Here is a 27,481-nt window from a genome sequence, read left to right on the forward strand (position 1 = left end):
TCCAAGATGATTCACGCAGGTCATGTGTGCTCTGTGAACCCTGATCGCGTGATGAGCCAGATTCAAACCGCCCAGGCCTTATCCATGTTGGAAACATTTTGATGACCCCCCATGTGCGCAAACGGAGGGAGGATCAAAGAGAAGAGAAGCATAAAAATATCTAACAAGAATATCTGTAGTGATAATCTTACAGCCAAGGAGGCTCAGGTAGTGTAGCTTGAGGTCGTGGAGTAAGGTGGGCCCGGGGGAAACAAGGCTTGCGATCCCAAAGCACAAGAGCGAGTTAAAAGATCTGGGGCACTAACCCTAACCCCGACCACTGTTGGCCCCACACTTACCAAAATTTCTGCAGGTATTTAGCAGGAAATTTTCGAACCGCTTCCTGCTCTTCTCTTTTCCTCCTTCACGGATCTGTGCCCAGCGATCCTCTGCCACTCCGGTGGTCAGGGTCGATTGCTGCGGCAGTTCGGTGAACCAAGGAGCCATCTACTCTACATGATGTCAATTTCCACCCGACAGGTCCAAGATCGACCGAACTCTGGGGAGCCTCGTTCGCTGTAAAAGGCTTGAGCGTGGTGAGCCGGATGATTTAGGAGACGCCATATTCCAAGCCGTTCGCCGAGACTGTCAGTCTATGGGGCTGGGGGAAACCATGGCCTGCCTACATTTCTTGGAGCAGTGTGATATTTTTGCATTCGACGGAATCCCTTCTGGGGCCTATTATTGTTGCAGCGTTGGCAGATCTCTCGCCTTGCTCTGGCCGGTTATCTGATGCCATAATCGCCGGCTCGAGAAGGACCGATGATGGGCTCTTTGCACGCAAACTCGTTGCGTTGTGATGGAGCTAGGTGGTAGTGGAGGGATGTCGGCGCTTCTCGGTCGAACGAAGCTTCAGGCTCAATCGACGTCCTGCAGACGCCCTTCCTGGATATACTGCTCTTGGACCCGACACGTGAAAGGCATAGCCGCTTCTTAGTCCCAACGCGTCGGGGCGAGCTTCCTTTCTGGTTGAAGCTGCCGCGCGACCCCCCCGCAACCCCAGCTGGTCTAGCTGCCGATGCGGGGACGGAGCTGGAGCGCTGAACGGACCGATTCGATAGCGCTGCGGGGCCGACGGCGGTAACTCTATCCATTGAACTTGGCATGTCTCGAGTATGACGAGCCCTAGGAGACCACGCATGCCTCCAATTAAATGTAAAATGACCACAATGCATCTTCTGGTGATGATCGAGCTGCTGGGGAATCCGGTTGGCGCTTGCGTAGCGGTGTGATTCACACTTGTTCCTGTCTTGGCCGCCTCCACTGGGTCAGGATGGCCCTCGCGAGCTGCTCATTGGCGAATTCCGCGACGACACCTGGTAACCTGGAAGAGTGATGAGCCTGGTGACGTCGGATCCCCAAGCGGTCGGGCGGTAAGACATCGGTGCTTCTCCAGCCGTCTCGCTTAGCTACCGGACTAAACACCTCGGTACCTCCAGCCTTGGCAGCCCGAAGAGCAGGGCAGTCTCCTAGCCAAGCGTCAACACCATCGACCCATCGAGCCCTCGCCATCCTTCGACGTCGTACCGGAGCACGGCGTGTGCATGGAATCTCTGAGAGAAGAAGCGCCGAACATGGGGCCCCGCTGAATCGCTGTCGGCCCTTTCCCCGCATGCACGACATCTCGGACCGGCGAGGTGCAACGCTCTGGGCCCAGGTCTGAGGTCCTATTCCCGATGTGGAAGGCTGAATCTCGCGACAAAGAGCTTGGAGTTGGGAGTATAAGAAGACGCTCATCATGGCCGGCCTCGTAGTCCAGGCGCTGGATTACCTCGCACCAACCAACGCATCCGGCATCCTCGTCCCTGCCATGCACGCCTTCTCGTCGTTCTTCGTCCTGGGTGCCTACGCCATCCAGGCCGTCCTTGGCCGTCCTGATGCTTCTGCTCGCGCCAAGCGGGAGGGCGAGGTCCTCAAGCGGTCCGTCGACTCGTTCATTGAGACCGAGACGCCTATTGCTTGGAGGAAGCTCCTCTGCAACATCGGCCCCAACGGCTGTGCTGCCCAGGGAGCTGCTGCTGGCGTGGTGGTTGCGAGCCCGTCCAAATCGGATCCGGACTGTAAGTGGCAAGTCGCCTCCTAAAGTGCCGAGACTAACCCTAGCAGACTGGTACACTTGGACCCGAGATGCCGGCCTAGTCTTCAAGGGCGTCGCTGATGCTTTTGCCCACAACTACTCGGCGGACCTGCAAACCAACATCCAGAACTATGTCGTGTCTCAGGCTAAGCTCCAGGGCGTCTCGAATCCCTCGGGCGGTCTCTCCAACGGTCTTGGTCTCGGTGAGGCCAAGTTCATGGTCGACCTCACCCAATTCACGGGCGAATGGGGTCGGCCCCAGCGAGACGGACCGCCTCTTCGGGCCATTGCTCTGATGCGGTATGCCCGTTGGCTCATCGACAACGGATACGAGTCTACTGCGTCCGACATTGTCTGGCCCGTCATCAAGAACGACCTCACCTACGTTGCTCAGTACTGGTGAGTACCCCGAGTCATGTCCAATCCGATAAGCGGTACTAATAGCTGCCAGGAATGAGACCGGCTTTGATCTGTGGGAGGAGGTTCCCGGCAGCTCCTTCTTCACCATTGGCAGCTCCCACCGCGGTCAGTCCCTCCTAATGAGTTATCTTGAGCCGTCTTAATATGCTGACATACCCCCAGCCCTTGTTGAGGGAGCTGCTCTTGCCGCCCAGCTGGGGACTGAATGCCGTGCCTGTATCACTGTTGCCCCACATGTCTTGTGCTTCCAGCAAAGCTTCTGGAGATCTCAAGGTGGCTACGTTGTCTCTAACAGTGAGTCTTACTCACAACTTCCCTGCAAAGTCTATCTCCGTCTGACCCCCGGGCAGTCAACGGCGGCGAGTATCGCGCCGGCAAGGATGCCAACTCGCTCTTAACCTCCATCCACAACTTTGACCCGGCTGTCGGCTGCGATGCCAACACCTTCCAGCCCTGCAGCGATAAGGCCCTATCCAACCACAAAGCTGTCGTGGATTCCTTCCGCTCCATCTACGCCGTCAACAACGGCATTCCCCAAGGCAGAGCCGTCGCCGTCGGCCGCTACTCCGAAGACGTCTATTACAACGGCAACCCCTGGTACCTGGCCACCTTTGCCGCTGCCGAGCAGCTCTATGACGCCATCTATGTCTGGAAGAATACTGGTTCTATCACCATCACACAGCTCTCTCTTCCCTTTTTCAGGGACCTCCTGCCCTCCATCGCAGCCGGCACCTACGCCTCCGGCTCCTCCACCTACCAATCCATCATCGACGCTGTCTTCGCTTACGCCGACGGCTTCGTCTCTATCGCCGCCGAGCACGCCCACCCTGACGGCTCCATGCCTGAGCAATTCGACCGCAACACCGGCCAGCCCATCGCCGCCCCGGATCTCACGTGGTCCTACTCCTCTTTCCTCACTGCCACGGCCCGCCGCGCGGGCATCGTCCCTCCGGGCTGGAGCGCCGAGTCCGGAAACACTATTCCGAGCAGCTGCTCCCGGGTCCAGGTCGCGGGCACCTACGCCTTGGCGACGACCACCTCCTTCCCGCCCAACCAGACGCCCAACCTGGACGCATCGCCCGCGCCCGTCCCGTTCCCGACGGCCTGCGCCAACGCCAACGAGGTGTACGTCACCTTCAACGAGCGGGCGACGACCGAGTGGGGGCAGACGATCAAGATCGTGGGGAGCGTCCCCGAGCTGGGCAACTGGAACGTCAACAATGCCGTGGGCCTCTCGGCATCGGGCTACAGCGGGAATAACCCGCTCTGGAGCATCACGGTGCCGATGCGCGCCGGCACCGTGGTCGAGTACAAGTACATCAATGTGCAGGCTGACGGGTCGGTGAGGTGGGAGTCGGACCCGAACCGGAGGTTCACGGTGCCCGGTGCTGGGGCGGTCGGCTCGTGCGCCACGGGCGCGAGGGACGATTCTTGGAGATGAGCTCTTACATTGAAGAAGAATGAAGGAGGAATATGAGAGACTGGCGAGGGGATAATCTTGGATGAAGCAATCATGGGTTAGAAGGAAAGGGGACGACGGGGAGGCGAAGATTGTTTTGAGGAGCCGACGGACAACGAGACTCAAACCAACATTCCGTTTCATAATCATGTTAATCTCCTAGCGCGCAAATATAAACAGGTATATAGACTCGGCATCGAATTTAGAATCCCAGAAACGATCTGAAGAGTTTTCAATGCATGTCAAGTAACCACGATGTCCAACCTCGCTGCTTCTGCATGGACTACCACATCCATTCACCACAGCCCTAGAATAAGGTCAGGGTGTGTGGTAAAGTGAATAATGTGTTTGGGGGGGGGGAGAAAAAGGAAGAAAAAAGAAAAGAAAAAGAAAAGGAAGCAAAGAAAAAGGGTCTTGTCCAATGCAATATTCTGTGTGGTACAAGACCGGGATATCGCGAAGCTCTACGCAGCACAGCAGAATCCATCTCTTCATCATCGCCCATCCACACCCTCGCCCTCCCCGTCCCCGTCCCCGCTCCCCTCTCCCTCTCCCTCCCTAACGCCATCCACGCTCTCCTCGCCCAACACGACCCTCTCCAACCCGCGCATGACCGCCTCCACGGCCCACTCCAACACGCGGCCAAACTCGACATCCTCCCCCTTCTCGGTCGCATCGAGCACCTCGATCCCCTCCCTCCGGAGCACGCCCGCGTCCAACCTGCCGCCTTCCACCTGGGCACCTTCGAAAAGCCACCGGTGCGCCTCGACGTAGTTGGGCCAGACGATCGTCTCCACGTAGCCCGGCGGGTCCTTCCAGAAGCCGTCGAGCGTGACGTAGCCGTCGCGGGCCCCGCGGCGGCCGACGGCCGTGGCGCGGCCCGCGCGCAGGAAGAGCTTGACGTCGAGCAGCGACATGACGCGCGCGAGCGCCGGCGGCGCGTACAGCAGGAAGCCGTCCACCAGGCAGACGCGCAGCCGGTCGCTTGGCTGGCGGTGGTCGTCGTCGTCGTCGCCGCCGTGGGAGGGAGAGGAGGGGGTGGTGGTGGTGGTGGTGGTGGTGGTGGTGGTGCGGGCGAAGATTCGGGAGCCCGGGCGGCCTGGCGAGAGCCAGTCGCGGACCCGCGCGGCGCAGGCGGATATCTGGCCCGGCGTGGCGGGGCAGGCGCCCACGCTGTTGAGGTCTTCTAGGGAGGTCACGGTGGGCTGTTGTGCGGGGAGGCACGGGGTTGTGGTTGTGGTGAGCGGGTTTCTTGAAGATAACATTGAAGATTGTGAGGAGGGGGGGGAGGAGGGTAGGGTAAGGGATGGGACGGAAAGGGTGAATGGGGAAGGGGAAGATGGTGAGAAGGGGGGTAAGGGCACACAACCGTGGTCGCTGCGGTGGGAGAGACGGTGGGGGATGTTGGTGGTGATGGTGGGCACACTGCTACTAACTGGGAATGTACCCGTTGCGCGGATGTGGGTGAGGGCGAGTTCTAGGTCGGGGATCGAGATCGCTTCGGGGCAGTCCCAATCGGCGAGGCCATCTTTGATGGGGAGTCTGATGTGATTAGTAAGGCGTGCCGAGAAAGTAGAAGGAGAAGGCCGGCTTACTCGGATTCGGGCTTATAAAAGTCGTCTTCGTGGAGTATGAAGGTCTCGGGGAAGATGTCGCGCAGCAACCTAGCCAGCGTCGTCTTGCCGCTTGAAGAGCAGCCACTAATGCCGATTATGACGGCGCGACGTTGGCCCATGGCTGGAAGGCCGTTCTATTCCTGCACTGTCAGACTCGGCCCGTGCAGTGCAGCTGCCGTTGTATTTGAGTATAGACCTGGGTAAAGCGAATGTCACCAGTTTTGGGGTCACTAAGCTAGCAAGATGAGGTAGGTTAGGACAAAATAAATGAGACACCGCTAACCAGCATAAATCCTGGCGTTTCACGATCCCGGAAGGCTGGATGAAGCAAAGGCGTAGTTTACTACTTGTGGTCATGAGACGGCAGGTCGGGTCGGAGTCGTTCACGGAATAGTGCCGGCCGATCTCGGGAGACCCACCGGTACGGTTAAGCAGAACGGTGCGGGACGGAAGTGTGCTACCATTTACACTGTGCTGGCTCTTAAGGCCACCTTCAGACATAGTATTCTCAGCCGGGACGGCTTCCCGGATTTATTGTGTAGACAAACGTAAGTAATGGCTTTGGCATATGTATTATGCTGTTACTAATCAGCCGTCCCGCCCCCGTGTCATTTGGAGAGTTCATCATGGCACCTGGAGACTCTCACATGGCCCCTTTTGCTGTCCGTGGTCCAGAGATACCGAACTTCGCGAATATTATACTGGTGATTGGACCCATTTTGTCACTTACAAAGTCTTTACTTGACTTGTGACAATTTCCTCGCTCTCCGGCCGGTTGTTGTAGCAGCTTTTTCAAATGAAGAGCGGTCTGCCATCTGATACGTGTGAAGAATTTCCATGTGATACCTCAAACTATGCTCCTTCACCGGTAAAAGATGTACGCAGCAATCTAGACTGGCTGGTCTGCAGTCTCTGAGAAATTCGGACTCTCATTGTCGTTTGGGAAACTGTTATTTGAGCAATTGAGCTCTAGAAGGGGTTGTGTAATGGCCCCAACACGCAGACGATGACCTAACTACAACAGCAGACCTCACACCTAACGGTAACTAGTTCGCAAGGAGCATGGGCCCAGAGGCATGGACCTCGCTCCCGTGACCTCCCCGCCGCAGCAAACGGGGTTATAGGTTGCTATTCCATACCGTGTTTTCAACGCCCCGTCCCCTCGTGGCCGAACGGTCACAGGAGTCGGGGCGTCCCCCCTGCCCCTCCCCCGGGGCCATGCGGATCGAAGGATCGAACCTTCGAGTTCGATTCCCGACTGAGTCGCCAGTCTGTTCGCGAACCGACCGATCGGAGAAAAGCCCCCCCGGTGGGTTTTCGTAGCCACTGACCTCCCTTGCAACAAATCCGACGGGGGGCTCAGTGGTGAGCTTTTTGCTGTTGTTCCAGAGTTCGATACTTTTCATTTCATCCATTCCTTTCTACCAAAAACCTTTTGCTTTTTTGCATCACAGGCGCTACCGACATCATCGAGCACGACGAGTGCAGAATACAAGACAAAACAATAACACAGCCTGATTGTGGCATTTCGCGTGTGTATATTTTATTAGGGAAGTCGATACATACACCATCAATCATCTAACTGTAAGATACGCACTTGCAACTTTGGTGTTATGGTTAGCTGGCAGGTCGATCGCCACCGTGTGTACGCTTCTGGGACGCAGTTCACGCGGACGAGGGGACTAGACTAGTATTAGACCAACAAACTTGATCATTGTCAGAGCTTAAACAATAAGGATGTCTCACACTTCGCTAAACTGAGAGTACGCTCTAAAACAGCTACAGACATCATGGCCTTTTCCGTTGGTGTACGTCACGTAAGACGCAATTGCTGGTTCGTAATCGCGGTTTCACTCCCAACTTAGCGGTACCCGGCTACGATGGATCAAGTGACCTGGGGTATCATTATCTCCCAACTACTCTTTCCGCGCAAACCGCGCCAGGGCTGGGCCCAACTCGGCCTGCCGCTCCTTGTGCTTCTCGTCCCTCTTCTCCTGCATCTCCTTGTACATCTCCTCTACCTTCAATCGCTTCTCGTCAATGATGTTCTTCTTCCTCTGCTTCCGCAAGTACTTCTTGAGCGCGCCGTTCTTTCCTCTGGCCCTGTTCCTAATTTCCTCGGCAATATCCACAGCAGGCGCGTCAAGGTCCTTCTCCGCCTTCCGCTGCTGCTCCGACCGCAGGTCAAGCTTGCCGATGAAGTTGGGGTCGAGCGCGATCATCTCGGGCTGCAGCTTGTTCAGCAAGCCCTTGACCTCGCCTTCCTGCCTCTGTTTCTTGGTCTCGAGCGGGTTGACCTCGAGGGCGTCGTAGTTGGCCTCACCCGCGCCGGGGATAACGATCGACGAGAAGCCCTGCGTGTGGCCTATGCCGAGCACGTCCTCAAACGGGCACCACCGGACCCGTTCGATAGACTGGCCCTCGCCTCCCCACGTCATGTAGGGGCTCTGGACCTTTTCTTGAACGGGCTTTTCTTTCGAAAATAGACCTTTCCAGACGGTCGTCCTTGTCCCCCAGCCGACTGCAGTCAGGCCTGTATCTGATATCGCCAGGGAGGACGCTGGCGATCTGGTGAAGTAGCTGGAAACTGCCTCTTTAAAGCTGCGGATGTCCCAGATGGCCATCCGGTTGTCCTGCCCCGCCGAGACCATGTACCGCCCTTCCCGGTCAACCGCGAGTGACCTTACAGGGCCTCTGTGTGCAAGGAGCTTAACCAAGGGTTCTGTAGAGTTCGGTGACCAGAGCGTGACGGTGCCGTTCTGCTGCCCGACGTGTAAGATGGCGTTGTAGGGGTTTTGCGCCAGGGAGACGGGAGTTCCGAGCTTCGTGGGGATCTCGGCAACGATCTGGCCGGTTGAGGTGTCTTGGTACTTGAGCTGGCCACTGATGCTCTGGGGGGGGGGGATGTCAGCAAGTGTGAGCCACAAACATGTCTCAAGCCACTTACCAATGTCGCCAGTAGGAAATGATAGGGTAGAAACTCCATGTGCGAGACCTCGACGTGTTTCTTGAGGCAATGGAGCTCGACGCCATTGGCATCATATATGTAGACATACTTCTTCTGCGCGACGGCAAAGAACTGGTTGTTGTGAAGAAAGCGCGCATCTCGAACTGTCTCGCCCAACTGCAACTCGCAGCCAAGCTTGCCTTCCCGCCAGTCCATGGTCGCGACATGGCCTTTCCTCCCCGCCAGAATCAAGTCCCGCCCGTTTCTGCTGTACTCGCAGACGTATGGACCCAGCTGGTCGAGCTTCAAGTCGAACTTCTTTTGCGCCACCTCGATAGCCACCTCCTTCTGGATGTCATCTTGGCGGACCCTGTAGGTGCGCTCGAGCTCCGTCTCGGGCTCGAGGAAACCGGACGAGTTCTCGAGCAGAATCTCAGCCTCCTTCGCTTTCAGCGCAGCTGTTTTGTACTTGTTCTCGAGGTTGGCGAGGTTGCGCCGTAACTTCTTGTCCTTGACCGTCTTGACATCAATCCGGCGGCCGCGGCCGTATGCCCTCTGCGCCTGCTTGTGCCGGCGGATCCGGTCCAACTCGGCCTTGGATCGGAATTCGGTTCTGGCATTGTTGATAACGAGAGCCCCGTTGGGCTGCTCGACCCTGGTTAGGGGGGCGTCGACCGTGTCTGCGACATCCATGTTGTCGCGGTGCACTCTATGGAATTGAAAGCCAGCGGGTTCGGTCTCGAGACACACTCGCATCCAACATTTTTGAACCGGGTCCACTAAAAAGTCTAAGATGTCAAATATGATTGGCCGCACAACTCGCCGATAAGATACCACGCACAAGTCGAAAAAAGACGTGCCCCGCCACCACCGCCCCTCGATAATTCACCAATTCAGCAGCCAAAGTTGTGTAAGGTGTTGGAGCGCAGTTTTCATCCTTGGTCAAAGTGGCGTCCCTCCCATACAGATTCAAAGCCGGCGGCGACGGAAAGATGCCAGGTGCACTGAGCGCCGGCCACTCTCACCGGCCGACGACTAAGACGTCGCATAAGCCGTTCAAGTCGCGGAAGGCAACCAAGGGGCAAATCCGGGATGCCGCAAAAGGTATGAGTCACGCCGGTGCCGGCAGATACGATCTACGGCCTGTTCACGGACGGGGGATCATAAGAGATGGGCAACTACCTGCTGCTCGAGACACGAGCTAATTTGGGCTCGCCTATAGGTAGAACCCAGGAGGAGCGAGGACAGCGCAAGACGCCGCACCAACAAGTCATGTCTAAACTCGACCGGCGGAACCAGGCCAAACAGAGGCAGCTGGAGAAGGCCCGCGAACACCAGAGGGAAACGTCTGTCTTCTCGGGAAGAGATGGCGCTCCCCGAAATGTTGCGGTCATTCCCCTCTGTGCCGACAGCGACACTGCTGCTGCCATCCAGAGTCTGAACGGAAGCGTCGATATCGAGGCAGAGGTACAAAATGGGTGTTTCCGGGTGCCCGTCGACAGGTTCAAGCAGAAATTACAGTATATCCCCCTGAAGAGAGACCTTACGGCGTGTTTGGACGCTGCTCGAGTCGCCGATTTCGTCGTCCTTGTCCTGTCGGCCGAGGTCGAGGTAGATGACCTGGGCGAGTTGATTCTGCGGAGCGTCGAGAGCCAGGGCATGTCGACCCTGTTTACCGTCATTCAGGGGCTCAACAAAATTGAGCCGGCGAAGCAGAGACTCTCCGTAGTCTCGTCTCTCAAATCCTACATCAGTCATTTCCACCCGGAGCAAGATAAGCTCTACAGCCTCGACAACCGGCAGGAGTGTTCGAATCTTATGCGGTCATTGTGCAGCACGACGCCCAAGGGTATCAAGTGGAGGGATGAGCGGAGCTGGATGCTGGTCGAAGAGGTTAAGTTTGCGTCCTCGAAGTCGCATCTTACGACCCTTACTGGCGTGGTCAGGGGCAAGGGCCTCAAGGCGGACCGCCTGGTGCAAATTGGTGATTGGGGTACGTTCCAGATCGAGAAGATCACCGCTGCGCCGCTCGCAACGCGAAAGAAGAAGGGGGAGGATACGATGAACGTGGATGAGATTCCGGAGGAAGAGATGCTCGATGCTCCAACCGAGGACCAGGATGGCGTTGATGATCTCGCGCCCGAGGAGACTGCCATGGACGATGCTGAGGACGAGGATATGGATGCTGCCACGACAGCGACGACGTCCAAGAAGGGAGTGCTTTTAGATGACCACCACTACTTTTCAGACGACGACCAGGTCCAGGAATTAACTATGCCCAAGAAAGTGCCCAAGGGCACATCGAAATATCAGTCCGCCTGGTTTCTTGACGACGACGATGTGTCCGACTCGGGTTCAGACCTGGACGATGAGATGCAGGATGTCGAGGACGGCGAGGAAGCAGCACAACCAGAAGACGGAATGGAGGGTCTAGCTGGGGATGCCATGACAGAAGCTGGTCCTTCCGAGTACCCACAATCTGTGGCGTTCGTTGAGCCTGATGAAGAGGAAGATGCCAGGGCACTTGAAGCCTACCGGAAATACAAGCGGACAGAGGCTGAGGACGACCTAGAATTCCCCGACGAAATCGAGCTGCACCCCAATGTGCTTGCCCGGGAGCGGCTGGCTAAGTACAGGGGTCTCAAGAGCTTGAGAACAAGCCCCTGGTTAGAGGACGAAGACCGCGCATTCCAGCCTGAGGAGTGGCAGAGGTTGCTGCGGATACCCGACTACCAAGCGTCCCGGATCCGGGCCGCTCGCGAGGCGCTGGTCGGTGGCATTACTCCTGGAACTCGGGTCCACGTCCACGTAAAAGGCGTGCCCCCGGCAGCTCAGCAATCCTACAACTCGAGCCGGCCAGTTACACTCTTCTCGCTCTTGAGACATGAGCACAAGCGTACTGCTGTCAACGTCCTCATCAATTTCAGCTCCGACCATCCAAATTCTATCAAGGCCAAGGAGGAGTTGATCATCCAATACGGCCCCCGGAGGCTCGTCATTAACCCGCTGTTCTCCCAGGGCGGTTCCACACCCAACGACGTGCACAAGTACTGCCGCTATCTGCACCCCGGACAATCCGCCGTGGCAACCTTCATGGGCCCTGTCACATGGGGTTCCGTGCCGGCCCTCTTCTTCAAGCGGACAGCTCCGGGTACCTCGGCCGAGGGCGAGGAAGCGTCCAGCCTACCGCTGACGCTTGTCGCGACGGGAACGACGCTGCCGCCCTCAACGTCGCGCGTCATCGCCAAGCGGGCGATCCTCACCGGCCACCCGTACCACATCCACAAGAAGATTGTTACCATTCGGTACATGTTCTTCAACCGCGAGGATGTGGAGTGGTTCAAGGCCCTGCCGCTGTGGACCAAGAGAGGACGCAGCGGGTACATTAAGGAGGCGCTCGGCACGCACGGGTATTTCAAGGCAACCTTTGACGGGCGGATCAACCCGCAGGACGCGATTGGCGTCAGTTTGTACAAGCGGGTGTGGCCGCGCAATGCCCGGTCGTTGGATGGGTTGCTGCTCGACCCCGAGCTGGTGCAGGGGCCCGAGACGGATGCGATGGAGGCTGATGTCGAGTAAACGGGATGTTTCTGAGACTGCCCGGCAGGGGGCTTCATGACGGCGTCTTGGGAATAATGATGCATTCGGAATTTCGGCCGGTATAGTACTCACCTGCTACAGTACCCGATGTTTTCATTGGCGATCGTGACCCGTTATACGTGACATTCGTGCTTTGTCTCCTTCCAGCCCCTTCACCCCGAATCGCCATGGATTTCTCGATCATCTAATGCGGCATATATACACTTACATCTCGCATCTCACCTCTCGCCTTGACCCTCCAACCCGTCCAACCCCTCGGTCGGCTTCGGCCCGCCGACCGCTTTCCTCGCCTCCTCAGCACCGCTCGCCCTCCAGGCGCTCAGGATCAAATTCACAATATGCTCCACGCCCACCCCCTTCTTGACCTGGGCGAACACGGTTGGCCCGCCGTCGCGCATCTTGCGCGCGTCCCTCTCCATGACGTCCAGATCGGCGCCCACGGCCTCGGCCAAGTCGGTCTTGTTCACGACGAGCAGGTCGCTCTGAGTGATACCAGGGCCGCCCTTGCGGGGGATCTTGTCGCCGCCGCTCACGTCGATGACGTAGATGATGTAGTCGGCCAGCTCGCGCGAGTAGTTGGCGGCGAGGTTGTCGCCGCCCGACTCGATCAGCAGCAGGTCGGTGGCGAAGCGGGCGTGGAGGTCCTCGAGGGCGGCGAGGTTGGCCGAGATGTCCTCGCGCACGGCGGCGTGCGGGCAGCCGCCCGTCTCGATGGCGCGGATGCGCGCCGCGGGCAGCGCCCGGTGCCGCGTCAGGAACTCGGCGTCCTCCCGCGTGAAGATGTCGTTGGTCACGGCCGCGAGCGAGACGCGCGACCGGAGCGCCAGGCACAGCGCCAGCATCAGCGCCGTCTTGCCCGATCCGACGGGGCTGGGCCGTGGTGATTCATAGGATTAGAACTTTTGCTCACTCTCGCTAGGTACAGTACAGTACAGTACAGTACAGTACAGTACGAGGGATGGTTGAGGTGGACATGGGGTAGCGAATTGGACCGGAAACTTGGCAAAGGAGAGACAGAGAGAGAAAGAGAGAGACAGAGACACAGAGAGAGAGAAAGGGACAGACAGAAACGTACCCCCCGATGCCGACGGTGAAGGCGCGGTCGGCCCAGTTGCGCCCTTCAGTTAGCGGCATCTCGCGGCCGAGGTAACTGCCAGGCCCGTCGAGGATCTCATGGCTGTGACCGTGCTCGGCGGCCGAAAATGTGTCGTGAGAGTGGGAGTGGGAGTGGGAATGGGAGTGCGAGTGCGAGTGTGGGCCGTCATGCGAGTGTGTGATCCCCGCCATTCTGCCAATATCCAGGAGCCGTCGTGAGTCAAGGCGGGAGTGTGGGAGATTTGGTGAGCGGAAGACAATGAGTTGTACTGCGACGTAGGACACGGATATGCACTGCTCTGTGGCATTGATAGGTTGTAACCAGCTAGATATCCCCTCATCCCCGACTGCTTCACCACCTTACCACGGGGTGGACTTGCTTGCGTCAAATGCAATGAGGGGCAGCCGTCGACGTGGGGTGAAAGGTGGGCGGGATCCGATAAGAGCCGCGCGTTGCACAACCCTAACCCTATTACTGCAACTTTGTTTCATGTCACTCGATCGACAGGGGACACAAGAGGCAGCCACGGATCGACGCTGCCGAGGAGGATTCCAACCCGCATGCACTGGTTGACGAGAAAACGCCCTCCGGATGCCTCTTGGCGCCATGTCAGCTGCGACATCCGCCGATCACTGGGATACGGCCGACCAACGAAAAATGCCCTCCAAGCTCCTCCGAGCTGCTCCGAGCTGCTCCAGGAGCGCGCAGGACGGCTTATTGGCTGTGTTGGTCTTTGGCACCTGCCTGCCTTTTCCTCTCGTCCCCTGCCAAGCGGCGGGTGTTTGGCTCTGCCCTACCGTTCAGCGCTTCTTCCGCCTTGTCCCTGAAACAGAGCAGGGTAGAGCAGGGCAGAGCAGGGTAGCTGACCGGCGGCGCGTTTGGTCACACAGAGATGATGGATCTATCACAACTCGAGATCGATTCCGGCGCTACTGTGGGTGTTTCTCGATGCACGAGCGGGACAGGGGTCGGAAGGGAGCCGACTGCTCATGGGGGGTTTCACGGAATAGGGGTGACGTCTACAGGGCTGTTGCTGCCGTTGGCGATGATGGCTTTGGGACACCGTCAGGCTCGGTTCCGAACTGAGATCAGCAGTCATAGTCATAGCCAGCATGGTTGTCCTACCGCTGCCGGTGCTGAGATATAAGAGCAGGCCAGTCCGCCCGTCATGATCGGGCAAGCAGAACTTCATCCCAACTTCTCTCCTTCAACTGATACCCCATTGTTTGGGCTTCCTGGCGAAGTCTTGTTTATTTCCTGTTTCTCACCACACCTTCCTTTAACCACCATCTAGAACCCAAACTACAAGATGCTGTTCCCAGCTGCTCCACGCGCAAAACTCCTCACAGCGAGTCTGGCACTCCTGTTGACCTCACTGTCGTTTGTCAACCCTACCGCAGCGAAACCAATCGCTACTCGGACTTGCAGGTCCGGTATGTGCCTCGCCACACGCTCCTTTCTTAACCAAGAAACACCCGCTGATATATCATCCTTAGAAAATAATACCGCCACCGCACCGGCAGGTCCGGGCCCCACACACTATGGCATCCTCCTCCCACAGGCCCTTGCACCGCTGGACGTCTTCGGCCCCCTCGAGGTCTTCCAAGCGCTCGCCCGCAGCACGCACCTGCAGCTCTCCGTCTTGGCACGATCGCTCGACCCAGTGAGCTCCGGCCCAACCAACGACACCATGAACAGGTTCAACTCGACCTTCTGGCCCTCCTTTGTCCCGACGCACACCTACGCCGACGACCCGGACATCCAAGTGCTGCTCATCCCCGGAGGCGGCGTCGCGAGGTCGCCCGACCTGGGCCCCGAGATCGAGTACGTCAGGAAGGTGTTCCCCCGACTCGAGTATCTCATCACCATCTGCACCGGGTCCGGGATCGCCGCCCAGGCGGGCGTGTTGGACGGGTATCGGGCGACCACGAACAAGCGGGCTTGGGCTGAGACGGTCAAGAAGGGGCCCAACGTCAAGTGGTGAGTCTGAGCGCAGTTCATTAACATCCCCACCCCCACCCCTTTCTTTCCCCCCCCCCCCCCCCTCTCTCTCTCTCTCTGCAAATCCACCCAACTAACCACCGCATCAGGGTGTCCCCCGCACGCTGGGTCGACGACGGCAAGGTCTGGTCCTCGTCAGGCGTAACGGCCGGCATCGACCTCGCCTTTGCCTTCCTCGAGGCAAAGTACCCCAATGGCACCGCCATGGCAGAGTTCTTCTCGAGTGTCATGGAGCACGAGAGGATCCTGGACTGGCGCCATGACCCCTACGCGGAGAAGCTGAAGATTCCGCCGACAAATAACTGAGCATAAAATGAGCGGTCCTTTTGGCTGTTATGTTCAGCGTCTCGTATATAGTTCACATTGCCGTACTAGATAGCCAACTGGATTTGGAATCGGCATGCCCCTGCGACGGTCTTCGCTTCGTTTGTGTTTTGTACACGTTCTTGGAGCAAGAAAATATCGAGTACTAAGACATAATCAACCCAATCACTACCACTACTACTCAATGGACAGCTGAAAAAGAAGGCTACGAATAATCAAGTACATTAAGAGCGACAGTGGCCAATCTAAGTAGTATACAGCTCGACATATGTGAATTACAACGCTTTTCTTTACGCCCTCTTGGTTTCCTGCTTTCATGTTTAGGGGTATTGTATATCTTCCGTGGAAGAGCGATAAAAGATGATTAAAAGAGGGGAGAAAGTTTAGGTACCGTGGACCTGCTGTGTATGCTTCAATGCTGCCGAGGCAGGTGGGCCATGAATGTTATGAAGAAGAAAAAAAAAAAAAGACGCATAAGAGACGACCTCAAGGAGAAGATGACGCAAGCCAACACCCTCCAACCACCAAGCGTCTTGTATCATCTTGAGCTGAGCCACGAACGGAGCGCTCCTCTCACTTACTTCGGCACCCACGTCAGCGCCCAGGCTGGCGGCGACTCTCGCGGCCTCCGCTTCCAAAGGCCCCGCATCGGTGACCTCGGCTTCAAACCAGACGCAGCTCGTCCCCACATCTGCATCGGCTTGAACGGCGGAGGCTTCCGGATCATGATCGAGGACCGCCCCGATTTCCACCTGGGCTTCCGCTGGGGCTGCGTGGAGGCTGAGCCTGGCTTCTAGCCAGGCCCAATCGACTCCCTCCTCCCGTCAGAAACCGAACCAGGAACCGAGGCCGACCTCTCAGACTTTTCAGACCGCTCGGCCCTCCCAGAGCCGGTGCCAATCTCAAAAAGGTTGAAGATACCCTCCCACGACTCGACATTGATGTGCGCAAAGCCGCGACCCTCGGCCTTCTGCTCCTTGTACCAGTCCATGGTCGGTGGGAAGCTGTAAAGCATGTGCGTGGCCGCCGACTCGCGGTGTCCCGGGCGCGCACGAGCAAGGCGTGCCTCCTCGTATAACCTGTTCCTGCACTTTGACCGGAACCGGCTTCCGACCGCCTCTTTGCCACGCGGTGGGTGGAAGATGATTCGTGTGTCCTCGTCGTAATCCTCTTCTTCTAAGCCGCCTCCCTCTGAGCCGTCGGTCTTCATGGGCGCGTTCTCGCCCGCGGCCTCTTGATCGACGAATGGGGACGAGTCGGCATTGCTCGCCGGTGAGCGGGAGCCGTCGCTCTCCGACGAATCGAGCTTTACTCTCCTGTAACCCCTGTTCTCCATCGCGTGTTCTGGCGCCGGGAGGTACACCTTAATATCTCCTAGCAGGTTCCGGAGAAACAGCAGTGTCACGTCCAGCGGAGATCGGGAGTTGCAGCCCGCCGGCCAATCGAATCCCCCAAGCCACACCCGATCAATCCACGTCCCAGGGTTCTTCTCCGCGCCGAGTTCACGGACATATTGGATCACTTGCCGCTGCATGAAGAGGAGGTCCCTCTCAGACAACGCCCGGTGTTTGGCGAATTTGGTCCTTGCCGCCGGATCCCAGATGATGATTTCGCATCGCGTCCATGGTTTGATATGCGGATTGACCGGCCGATAAACCCCAATCCATGGATGCCGCTCGGGTTGGCGGCTTGCTGGGGGGTTGTCAGGGTCCCACTCCTCTGCGATGGTGTAGAAGAAGCCGATATAAGTATTGAATCCGGCGCGGCCTCCAAACGGCCAGGCAAACTTGAACCAATCGGGAATTCTTTGCCATCTCGATGTGAAATCATCGAAATGATCTGCCATCTCCAGATCAAGCCATGAAACCGGATATCTGTAGAGTATGCATTGGTAACTGTTTGGTATGGAGCCCAGTTCCTCAAGATACGCAGCCATGCTGGCACTATCTTCCGAACGAATGAGATCACTCCGGAAAGACCAGTGTGTCTGTTTGTTCACCCGTTCTTCATGGCCGCTTTCCTTGACTCCATGATCATCAGTCGGTTCGCCTTCGGCAGGTACGCCTACCTGGTCAATCTTCTCCTGGACGACCTCCAAGACCGCATCGGGGTCGTTAATCGTAACTTTGGTGTATTTCAGTATGCGGACCAGGCGTTCGCCTTTCCGGGATCCAGGAAACTTCATCGTCTCGCTCGAGCCAACGACGTGGAATTTGCGAAACTGATCGGCCCGCAGGGTTGTCCACCAGCCAAACCAGTTGACAAGGCTCTGCTCATCGTTGGGATCAATCGATTGGTCGACATATACGAGGGGGCTATTGTCCTCGTCATGCGCAAACGGGCCGGCCTTGGCTGTACGGATGAGGTGCAGGTCGGCAGCTAGCTCGGCTGCCGCGTACCGATATTTGCAATCCTCGGAACTCAGCCGGGCGAGGTTAGCGGTGATCTCAGGCGTGGGATCTCCCGGGCGGTTCAAAAGGTCTTGACGGGCCGCGTGTTTCTCCTCGGCCAATTCTAGCATGTACTCGTGGATGTTGTATGCCGTGACGAGCCGGTAGTGAAATGTTGAAGCCCAGTTGGAGATAAACCATTCGAAGAACTCGGCGGCGCGGCGGGGCTCAGAGACAAGGAAGCTAGGGGTGAGGAGGATGGCTGTACGGTATGGAAAGAGCCGTGTAATGCGCACATCCCCGGGCGGCACGGGGCTTCCGGGGATCGACACGGAAGGATAAAGAGGGAGACCGTGGGCAGGCTCTGACAGACACCAGTATTGGTCGTGTCTCGATCTTGGAATAAGACGTCGCGAGAGATTCGGAAAGCGGCGTAGGCTCCATGCAAGCGTCTCGTGAATAATCACCACTCCGTTATCGGCGGCATCTTGGAAGGATGCCCAACTTCCAGCATGATTACTGGTGAATATCCGGCAGTCTGGATTGCAAGCACGTAACCAGTGATAGAGAGCCTGCATTATTGCCCCTCTCGAAGGCGGGATCGCCAAGAAGAAATTATGAACATCGGGTGATTTGGGCCTTGTTGGAAGAAGGTTCGTGTAACTCAAGCCAAAAAGCCGTTTGATCATGACTTCTCGATCGGATGGCGGGTTGGGCTCCCCAGCCTCTCGTTTCGAGTCTGCGACTGCTGGCAAGGATGTCGAAGCAGGGGGCGACGGCGGCAGCAGGAGCCTGCAATCTTGCTGCGAGGAGAATATGACATATCGCAGTGCAGCCCCCACGGGGCTTGTTGGTTCCTGGCCTAGAGGGATGGATTTCCACTCGTCGCACTTTGCCGGGAATATGAGAATATTGTGCTCTGCTTGGGCAGAGAAGAGGCCCAATAAACTAGCCGTCAAGTACTCGGCGGCCAACTCCAGGTCCCGTCCACCATCTCCTCTGGGAACTATGGTCCCGCTAGCCAACTGTTCCTGGACTAGTGCTCCTATCTTCAAAGCAACTGTCTTGGCGAAGCAGGTATGCCCGAATTCCAGCGTCTCCTTGGCTAAGAAATCCGTGAGCCATGCATAGTTTGTCGAGGATTCCAGAGGCAGGCCATTGAAGGTCACTTCAACCGAAGAGCTGCCTATGATTAATTTCTTATGCGAGCTCTGGCTGCCATGAACTAGCGGGTTTAGGTGGTTTTGATCCAAGCTGGGCCGTTTCGGGCGGGTAGTAGGACCGGTGGACGAAGAGCCGCTCAGGTAGTGAGACGGCTCTTCTGTGATAGGCCTGTCAAGGGCCATCGGCTCTGGCTCTTGAAAAAGAACAGCCTTATCGCCATCGTCGTCCAAGAATCGTACCGACTTCCGTTTCTTTCTTGAGGGCCCAAATTCTGTTTCCGAATTCTTAAAGGTCGCTGCTGCCGGGCTGGAGGCTGTTGGGAGGGACTCGGTGGGACTGATAGTCTCCTGGGGAGTAATAGTAGTAGGGCTCTGAATGGAAGCGCCGGAGCTCCGTCTAGCAGCCCCCGGCCCCTTGGTGATGTCGAATAGCTGCAGGCTCGAAATATCTGGGGCTATATCCTCCTTGTCGCGACTCCGCTTCGCAAGTATTCGACGATACCTATGTCTGTCAAACAACTTCGGCTCCTTGGTTGGGTCAGACATGACATCCTTGAGACTGGCCCGGGCTTTTCTCATCTTGCCGCCGGTGAAGATGTTCCCGGTTGGCTGGTTTGTGCTCTTTTTGGCGGTGAGCGGCTTCCGAAGCGCCTGCGGCGGCTTGTTGGCTGTGGTTGGAGTCGAGGGAGGAACTGCGTTCGCGGGTTTTGTGTTTGATTTCTGCGCCGCATTGGCATATTGTCTACTCGGTTTTCTAGCCGTCCCCTGATATCCAGCGCTCTGCGGATGCCCTAGTTGATCTCGCTGGAGCGGCAAAGATGATGTAGGCTCTCTGTTTGTGGCTGGCCCTTCGGCTGATCGTTTGGCCTCGTTTCGCACTCGGAAACCCTCCGCCGCAGCCGTAGCACCCGTGGTCGTTGCCGACCTAAAATTGGGTATCCCTTTGAAGGTGATCCCTTTGAAGGTCGTCTGCTGGTTTTTAGCTCGCGGCCTTACTGCAGGCTCCAGCACTGAATCATCGATATCAAAATCCTCGGCAGCTTCATCGTCGCTTGAATCCCTATCGGTATCTGAAAAAGGTTCTGTTAATCGGAGGCCCAGCCTTTTCCGCTTTGCATTTCGGCGGCGGTGACGCTCGGCTTTCTCCTCTTTGGCCTTTTCCCGAGCGTCATAGTACTTCTGAACATCGAAGGGCTCAAGCTCGCCGGTTGCATGCTTGGCTTTCGTTTCTTCCCACAATGCCTTGAGCTCATCGCCGAGATTAGATTCGGGCTCCCACGTGGCCTCGTGGAGCGGAAAACCGGTCCAGTCTACGAGGTAGTGCATCACGCCATGCTCGTTTGGCGCCTCGGCCAGGATATCCTCTACCTCATACTCTCTGTCGGGGTCATGGCCCGAGACAGTCGATGTCAATGAAATGGTATCGTCATCGCTCTCTGTCCCACCCCTAGAGGTGGCCTCAGTTGAGGGCTTCGACTTAAGCGACTTGAACATCATGGATTATGCTGTTGGCAATTGCTAGGCCGAGATGTGGACTCACTGCATTCGGCCAAGGAGCCAAGTAGCAGCGGAGCCAAGACAGACGGTGTTGTCGGGCAGGGAGCAGAGCAGGGAAAGGATGGAGGCGAGATCATCTAATCATGAAGGAACGGGCGCGTAGCCCAGATGCACCCCGATGCCCCTGACTTGCAGAGAGCAACGACTCACCACGCACCCAAATGCTGGCAGTTGGGGCCTTGGCTTTTGGTTATGCGCGGTGCGGGCGGGTTGGGGATTGGGCATGAATCGATACGCGGACCAGCTTGGCTCTAGATAGAATTTGACGGTGGTTCTCCCAGCAGGATTGGGAGCCAAGATCTGCGGCACCAAGCCCGAAGTTTTGTGCCCTATCTGAAGATTGACCGATTCGGCTGTAAAGGGTCGATTTGAATGGAATGTGCCTGGGTGCTGCTAACTGTTAAGATGAGGTTAGGTACCCACTGACGCGACCCATGATGCTCGGTCGCCCAACTTACATAAGAGGGCTCTTACCTAGCCAACGTATCGTCAACGCGATGAAATGCGCCTGTGGATGAGGTCAAAGCAAGATCTCGATGAGTTGCAAGTCTATGGAAATGGGAACTGATTGATGAGCTGAGAGATGAGAAGGGGGGGGGAGAAAGATGTGGAGTTTGTAAACAGAAGCAAGGTGAAGATGCAGCCAATTAGAGGATGGCGTCCTTTCGTCACGCACCTTCCAGCCATGACGCATCAACCGCTTTCAGTGAGCTCACATCGGTTGTTTGGTATTTGTACTAGGAGAAGCCGAGAGCATCTAGCGCATAGGAAGCAAGATGCAGTGTGTATGTAAATGCCCGGATTCCGCATCCTGCCGCCTACTGTGGTACCGCGCCGTACATATGTGGAGTACAGGATAATGGCCCACAATCTTCACACACAAACTGTTCTTCAGACAGTGTTGAAGGTACTTGAGGCTAGCTCACAATAATGATAATCACATCGCGGGTAATGGCACTAGAATCTACGGCTTGTTGGCCTTTCCCAAGGCTTCAGAACGAGGGGAGCGAGAAGAGATGCGGATTGGCACGTGATTATTTCCCCAGATGCATGGTTTGAGGTTTCCCCCCCCGGCTTCTGACTTTCCGTGAAATTATGGTGGGGAACCAGATATAAGGTACTTCAGGGACGGGATAACGGTGGCTAACTTCAACCTCCGGGACTGGCACAGCGGCTGAATCTACAAGCCTTATTCTCGCCTAACCTGTGACAGGCCGTTTCAAGTCTCTAACTGCCTTCCTGTGTCCACCAAGGCCAGGTAGTACAAACTTGTCCCACACCTCCGGGCCTGCAACGGCAGTATCAAGGCACCGACGGATACTAACCCGCCTGGGTGGCCCTGCACTGCCACTCGGCGTCAGCTGCAGCACTCTTAACCAACGACCCACCTTCTGAGCCGCACCGGCCAAGTCCTCCTGAGTCTCCTGGACATCGCCCTGCACAAAGCACCAACACATCGTCACATTTCACGGGACCACGTAGATTTCATTTCGCGCATAATTTCCCACCACAGCCATGGCCAACGACGAATACGATGTAAGCTTATCCTCTTCGCTGGCTCCGTGTGCAGTATTGTACAAGGGCATTTGCGCTAACCAGAAACCCCGTTTGTGATAGTTCCTATTCAAAGGTACCTGCCAGACCAACACGAACCCCCACTCCCCCTCCATCGCGCGAATAGTGGGCTAACGCTTCGGTGCGCCTCGCCAGTGGTTCTGATCGGAGACTCGGGCGTCGGAAAGTCGAACCTGCTCAGTCGATTCACGCGCAATGAGTTCAACCTAGACTCCAAGTCGACCATCGGCGTCGAGTTCGCCACGAGGTCGATCCAGATTGACAACAAGACAATCAAGGCGCAGATTTGGGACACTGCGGGTCAGGAACGGTATCGCGCCATTACCTCTGCCTACTACCGGGGCGCCGTCGGCGCCCTGCTTGTCTACGACATTAGCAAGAGCCTCTCGTTCGAGAACGTGACGCGGTGGCTGAAGGAACTGCGGGACCACGCCGACAGCAACATCGTCATCATGCTGGTGGGCAACAAGACCGATCAGCGGCACCTGAGAGCTGTGCCCACAGAGGACGGCAAGAACTTTGCGAGTATGTTGCTACACCAACCAGGCGGCCGTAGTGATACTTGGGAGACTCAGCTGACCGAGTTCCAGGCGAAAACGGTCTTTCCTTCATCGAGACGTCGGCCCTCGAAGCGACCAACGTCGACCTTGCATTCCAAAACATTCTGACATGTACGAACCCCACTATTGATTGCGCCCCTCGCTTCTGCCATTCTGAGCTAACCCCACATGCCGCAGCGATCTACCAGATTGTGTCAAGCAAGAGCTTGGAGGAAGGGTCAGACGTCACAAAGAAATTTGAGCACAGGGAAGGCGGCAATATCTCCCTCAGCGAGGAGAAGACGCAAACCGAGTCCAAGGGTTGCTGTTGATAGGTTCGGCATGATTGCATGGTGTCACGTATGTCTGATACGAACGGGAGGCTCTTATGGTCATGGCGGCACAAGGATCTGCTAACCTTGGACGTTGGGGATGAATTCTTGGAGGTTGGGGTTTTTATTCTACCTTTATTTTTCTTTTGTTCGCTGCTTTTAACTGTGCTGGTTGTTGGGATTTCACAGCGGTTTCTGACCATCCTTGATGCATGGGTTACGAGGCAGCTAGTTGAATCAACGGGGTAATACCTCTTCCTCTTTATTTCGCCAGATGTAGCCCCTAAGAAGCTGACAGAATCGTCTGCGACTTTGTTGACCGGGCATTTGTTGGTTTGAGCTGGGTAAGCCTAGGAACAAGGCTCAGGACGAATCGGGCATCGGTGTTGTCTTTTCTCGAAGCACTCTCCCCGCTTAAGAGCTGGCCGCAACCCCAGACGATGCGTTGGGCGCCGCATCGCAGCCACGTTTTCTGTTCCACTACCTGCCATGCTTTTTCTGGCCCATCAAAGGCCACTTGGACCTTTTTCTTGACCCTCTTTGTTTCATGTTTCAAGCCTGCGACAGTGGTGCACAGACCCATCCAGCGCCGGGCCTCGCACTAAGAAGATAAGCCTTATCGATGAGTGGGGCTCCTGGCGACTGGTGAACTTTTTTTTTTTTTCGATTGTCTGCATCTCACAACCAGGCGGTAGTTAAAAGCCCCGCCAAGAACATTTACCTCGCATCGCATTCTAGACGCCAGACGAAAATGGCAGCCGTCTACAAGTCCTTATCCAAAACGAGCGTGTCAAAGGCCGACAAGGACAAGGATGGCGGAAACGGCAGTATCGAGAGGAAGAACAGGCAGAGGGTCCTCATCCTCTCGTCAAGAGGCGTCACATACCGGTATGCAATGGATCAATTGCCTGATCGCGAGAGAGCTCCCTCGCTAACCTAGGGCCCGCAGACACCGGCATCTCCTCAATGACCTGGCAGCAATGCTACCGCATGGCCGGAAAGATGTCAAGTTCGACTCCAAGTCCAAGCTGTACCAGTTGAACGAACTCGCCGAACTATACAACTGCAACAATGTGATGTTCTTCGAGGCGAGGAAAGGGAAAGATCTATACATGTGGTTCAGCAAGGTGCCCAACGGGCCCACAGTCAAATTCCATGCACAAAATCGTAAGTCAACGGCCCAATCTACCGAGCCAGAGAGAGGATGCGAGCTGACCAACCCGAAAGTGCACACAATGGAGGAATTACATTTTACAGGGAACTGCCTCAAGGGCTCACGGCCGATCCTCTCATTCGACGCCGCATTCGAGCAAGAGCCACACCTCCGCGTCATCAAGGAACTATTCCTCCACATCTTCGGCGTGCCGCAAGGCGCGCGCAAATCCAAGCCATTCATAGACCATGTCATGGGCTTTAGCGTGGCGGACGGCAAGGTCTGGATCCGCAACTATGAGATCCGGGAAATCGAAAAGGTGAAGGGCGAGGGCGGCCACGAGGATGATGGCGAGGCGAATAAGGGGCGCAAGATGAAGGGCGGAGATAAGGATACGGACGTCAGCCTGGTAGAGATCGGGCCGCGGTTCGTGCTCACGCCCATAGTGATTCAGGAGGGCGCGTTCGGCGGACCCATCATCTACGAGAACAAGCGTTTCATCTCGCCAAACCAGATCCGGGCCGACCTACGGAGAGCGAAGGCGGGGCGGCACAACGTGCGGATGGAGCAGCAGCGCGACACGCTAGCTAAGAGGAGGAATCTCGGGCTGGAGGACAGGACGAAGAAGGAAAGCAATGGTTTAGATACCCGGGAGCTCTTTGCTTGAATTCGGAATCAGGATTTGTTCGGGCACGGTGTTCTCTGGGCTAACGCAGCGTGAAACACGTTCCGGGTGTATTGAGTTCTGGACAGTCCAGTGAGCTCCCAAGTCTGGCTGTCCCTGCATCTCCAGTTCCATTGCAGGTGCATGCGTAATTGCGTATCCCATCCCTGGTGACTCTACACCGGGGAACTTACTTAACTGCCTATCGCGTCCACTTATCAGCTGCTGATGCTATGGAATCTTCCGTCTCTCCTTGAACGCGCTCCCGGATCACGGTCTCCCAGAATCCCTGGGCCCTGCAAAACCCCACGCCCTTGCCGCCACCAAATTTGGGAGGGCTCCACTGAACCGAGCGGCCCGCACTTCCGGGACATTTGACCAGGGTGAGCGTGCCTCAAGTAAACAGAACACTTTCTTCCTCTTTCCTTCGGTCCCTAGCACAACCACCACATATCTTACCCGCCACCGCAGTCAATCGCCATCAACGCATGGCAATGGCTTCAACGCATTGTCCTCGGCATACGCTCTGTATGCCAGCCGAGGCAGTAACAACAATTGCTATGGCCAACCAGCCATGTGCCCGCTCCTGCAGCTCTTTCACTTTTGATAGCCCCAACGGCGGGGTTGACGCAGCTTAGGGAATTCAGGAACACTTGGGGCGAGGTTTGGCAGTTGGCAGAAATTCGTCGCTGCCGCCTCCTTTTGTTTCTTTCTATCGTTGAGTTGGAGTTGTGTGGTCAAGGTGAAGGGAGGAAGTGGATGTATCTACTTGTTCCTTCACAACGGTTCACGCTTCTCGTGGGTTCCAAGATCTTAGATTGGTGAGTGTTCGGGCTTTGATGACTTGCAAGGAGCTGCATATCCACTAATACGGTCTCTAGTCAACACTTTTGGGTATTTGTCCCTTGAAAAAAGAACGTCTCGCTCAGAGGCGTATTAAACACAGCTAAGAGTCAACGGCTTGCAGAAATATACGCAGCTCAACGGCCGGTTTCCAACATGTCGCCTGCTGTTGTCTACCCGAGACACTCTGCCGGTCAGCAGCCTGGGAACCGGACACTCCACCTCGAGGACCTGCCGGTGGAAACCATGATTGAGATCATCTCGCATCTCGACTTTGAGGCATTCGACAACATGCTCCGGGTCAACAGGCGTTTGAGGAGCGTCATAGAGTCATACGGGCCTTCTATCCTCCCAGGCATTATCGAACAAGAGTTCTTCCCAGCTGAAGACTTCTTCTATGCCTTTCAGAGTGTGGTTTCACCGAGCAACAAACTGCACATCGGCCATTTCCCTTTTGAGGTCGGCAATATCGGTTCTCGCCCCCCGAAATTGGGTCTTCCCCGCCAATTTCTCAACTGTTATCCCCCATTGTGGTCCGCAACCAACAGGTTACACTCCCTCCTCAACTTCTGCCGCGCAATCAAGCGCTGGGAGATGGAATTCCCTTGCTTGCGCTTCTACGATCACCCGGAATATAGCAGGGGCCTTCGCCCGCACGAGCTCTGCCGGCTGCGTCAGGGGCTGTACGTCTGGTGGCTGTTCGCTCGACATTTCCACGACAGCCCCGCGCAGCTTGAGCACAGTGACCCTCTGGATCACTATGTCGGCCATCGATTCTCTTTCAGGAAACCGGAATGCAGTCCCGAGTTGCGGCGTGCCTTTATGCGACAGTTGTCAACCACGCAGTTGCACGAGGTCTATGATGTGTGGGAGACCATCCGCTCGGCGGTGGGGAGGGAGGTGTGCCCATCTGTTGTTGCTGTGAGAGAGTGGTCGGTAAGTTGGACGGATGATATCCTCGATAGCAGGCGAGGCCACTGACGGCCTGTTTTCTTTTCATGCAGGGAAACACGCTTACTAGGGTCGAGGCGGCTCGCATCGGATGGGGGGATCCGGTCGAGAACGATCATATCCTGGCTACGATTATGAAGCTCCGGCCGGACGACATTCTCCACCTGCTTGTGTATCGCCACCGGTATGCAACGAAGGGGAGTATAATCCAATTTGTGAGACTACGACACCCGCGGTATGCTCTCCGGTGTTTTCATCACTCTGCGAACATTTGCTGATGTAACTGCGCTAGGATCGAGGAGAGCATTGAGACTTTTAGCGAGGCCATCATCGATGTGATCCGCGAGCGTGAGGGCATGCTCGGTCCAGACGACTTGTACTTTCCTCTGTCTGGATTCCCTAGACGGTATGGCGGCATCATCGACCACGAGACTCCCGAAACGGAAGAGCTGCGCGTCGTGTACAACACCGATGCTGGGTCTGAAAGGTATCATTATTCGTCGTCGAGGCATGACCGCGATCGGTACATGGTGAACACAGTCCCGCTGGGTAGATTAGTTGCGAGTTCATAGACGGCGTAGTGCTCCGACGCCATGATTCCACCCCACTCAAGTAAGCTGGTAGCCAAAAACGGCTTCAGACTTCTATCACGATCCGCTGCTGCAGAGTATTACGTGCACGTGGCTTGAGTACTTGGATGGATGTTGTGATGCTGCTCTCCTCCTGTCGCAGATG

General features: G+C 56.5%; 10 protein-coding genes across 10 annotated transcripts; 6 read left to right on the forward strand and 4 right to left on the reverse strand.

Moving 5' to 3' along the window:
- Positions 1–1,777: 1,777 nt before the first annotated feature.
- Positions 1,778–3,977, forward strand: GLA1 (glycoside hydrolase 15 protein; the record flags this gene model as incomplete). The annotated part of the gene is made up of 5 exons (XM_071058970.1): positions 1,778–2,099; positions 2,146–2,515; positions 2,568–2,641; positions 2,699–2,830; positions 2,887–3,977. The coding sequence occupies 5 exons, from the start codon at positions 1,778–1,780 to the stop codon at positions 3,975–3,977; spliced, it is 1,989 nt and encodes a 662-aa protein (XP_070915071.1).
- Positions 3,978–4,489: 512 nt separating this feature from the next.
- Positions 4,490–5,730, reverse strand: NRK1 (ribosylnicotinamide kinase; the record flags this gene model as incomplete). The annotated part of the gene is made up of 3 exons (XM_071058971.1): positions 4,490–5,200; positions 5,432–5,537; positions 5,591–5,730. The coding sequence occupies 3 exons, from the start codon at positions 5,728–5,730 to the stop codon at positions 4,490–4,492; spliced, it is 957 nt and encodes a 318-aa protein (XP_070915072.1).
- Positions 5,731–7,527: 1,797 nt separating this feature from the next.
- On the reverse strand, positions 7,528–9,251 carry utp7 (putative U3 small nucleolar RNA-associated protein 7; the record flags this gene model as incomplete). The annotated part of the gene is made up of 2 exons (XM_071058972.1): positions 7,528–8,502; positions 8,559–9,251. The coding sequence occupies 2 exons, from the start codon at positions 9,249–9,251 to the stop codon at positions 7,528–7,530; spliced, it is 1,668 nt and encodes a 555-aa protein (XP_070915073.1).
- A 299-nt stretch (positions 9,252–9,550) lies between these two features.
- On the forward strand, positions 9,551–12,137 carry TSR1 (ribosome bioproteinsis protein tsr1; the record flags this gene model as incomplete). Its single annotated transcript, XM_071058973.1, has 2 exons — positions 9,551–9,662; positions 9,781–12,137. 2 exons carry the CDS (start codon positions 9,551–9,553, stop codon positions 12,135–12,137), a joined length of 2,469 nt encoding a protein of 822 aa, XP_070915074.1.
- Positions 12,138–12,376: 239 nt separating this feature from the next.
- Positions 12,377–13,445, reverse strand: MFIFM68171_03553 (CobW/HypB/UreG nucleotide-binding domain-containing protein; the record flags this gene model as incomplete). The annotated part of the gene is made up of 2 exons (XM_071058974.1): positions 12,377–13,028; positions 13,234–13,445. The coding sequence occupies 2 exons, from the start codon at positions 13,443–13,445 to the stop codon at positions 12,377–12,379; spliced, it is 864 nt and encodes a 287-aa protein (XP_070915075.1).
- A 1,118-nt stretch (positions 13,446–14,563) lies between these two features.
- MFIFM68171_03554 (DJ-1/PfpI domain-containing protein) lies at positions 14,564–15,561 on the forward strand (the record flags this gene model as incomplete). The annotated part of the gene is made up of 3 exons (XM_071058975.1): positions 14,564–14,687; positions 14,751–15,234; positions 15,345–15,561. 3 exons carry the CDS (start codon positions 14,564–14,566, stop codon positions 15,559–15,561), a joined length of 825 nt encoding a protein of 274 aa, XP_070915076.1.
- Positions 15,562–16,372: 811 nt separating this feature from the next.
- MFIFM68171_03555 (Chromo domain-containing protein) lies at positions 16,373–20,626 on the reverse strand (the record flags this gene model as incomplete). The annotated part of the gene is made up of 1 exon (XM_071058976.1): positions 16,373–20,626. One exon carries the CDS (start codon positions 20,624–20,626, stop codon positions 16,373–16,375), a length of 4,254 nt encoding a protein of 1,417 aa, XP_070915077.1.
- Positions 20,627–22,204: 1,578 nt separating this feature from the next.
- Positions 22,205–23,135, forward strand: YPT31 (Rab GTPase ypt31; the record flags this gene model as incomplete). The annotated part of the gene is made up of 5 exons (XM_071058977.1): positions 22,205–22,225; positions 22,307–22,319; positions 22,400–22,789; positions 22,855–22,935; positions 23,002–23,135. 5 exons carry the CDS (start codon positions 22,205–22,207, stop codon positions 23,133–23,135), a joined length of 639 nt encoding a protein of 212 aa, XP_070915078.1.
- A 751-nt stretch (positions 23,136–23,886) lies between these two features.
- On the forward strand, positions 23,887–24,955 carry BRX1 (Ribosome bioproteinsis protein brx1; the record flags this gene model as incomplete). Its single annotated transcript, XM_071058978.1, has 3 exons — positions 23,887–24,023; positions 24,085–24,302; positions 24,363–24,955. The coding sequence occupies 3 exons, from the start codon at positions 23,887–23,889 to the stop codon at positions 24,953–24,955; spliced, it is 948 nt and encodes a 315-aa protein (XP_070915079.1).
- Positions 24,956–25,951: 996 nt separating this feature from the next.
- Positions 25,952–27,318, forward strand: MFIFM68171_03558 (F-box domain-containing protein; the record flags this gene model as incomplete). The annotated part of the gene is made up of 3 exons (XM_071058979.1): positions 25,952–26,731; positions 26,800–26,981; positions 27,039–27,318. 3 exons carry the CDS (start codon positions 25,952–25,954, stop codon positions 27,316–27,318), a joined length of 1,242 nt encoding a protein of 413 aa, XP_070915080.1.
- Positions 27,319–27,481: the final 163 nt, after the last annotated feature.

Source organism: Madurella fahalii (assembly GCF_045866475.1).
Source record: "Madurella fahalii IFM 68171 DNA, scaffold_2, whole genome shotgun sequence".
Lineage (NCBI taxonomy): Eukaryota > Fungi > Ascomycota > Sordariomycetes > Sordariales > Madurella > Madurella fahalii.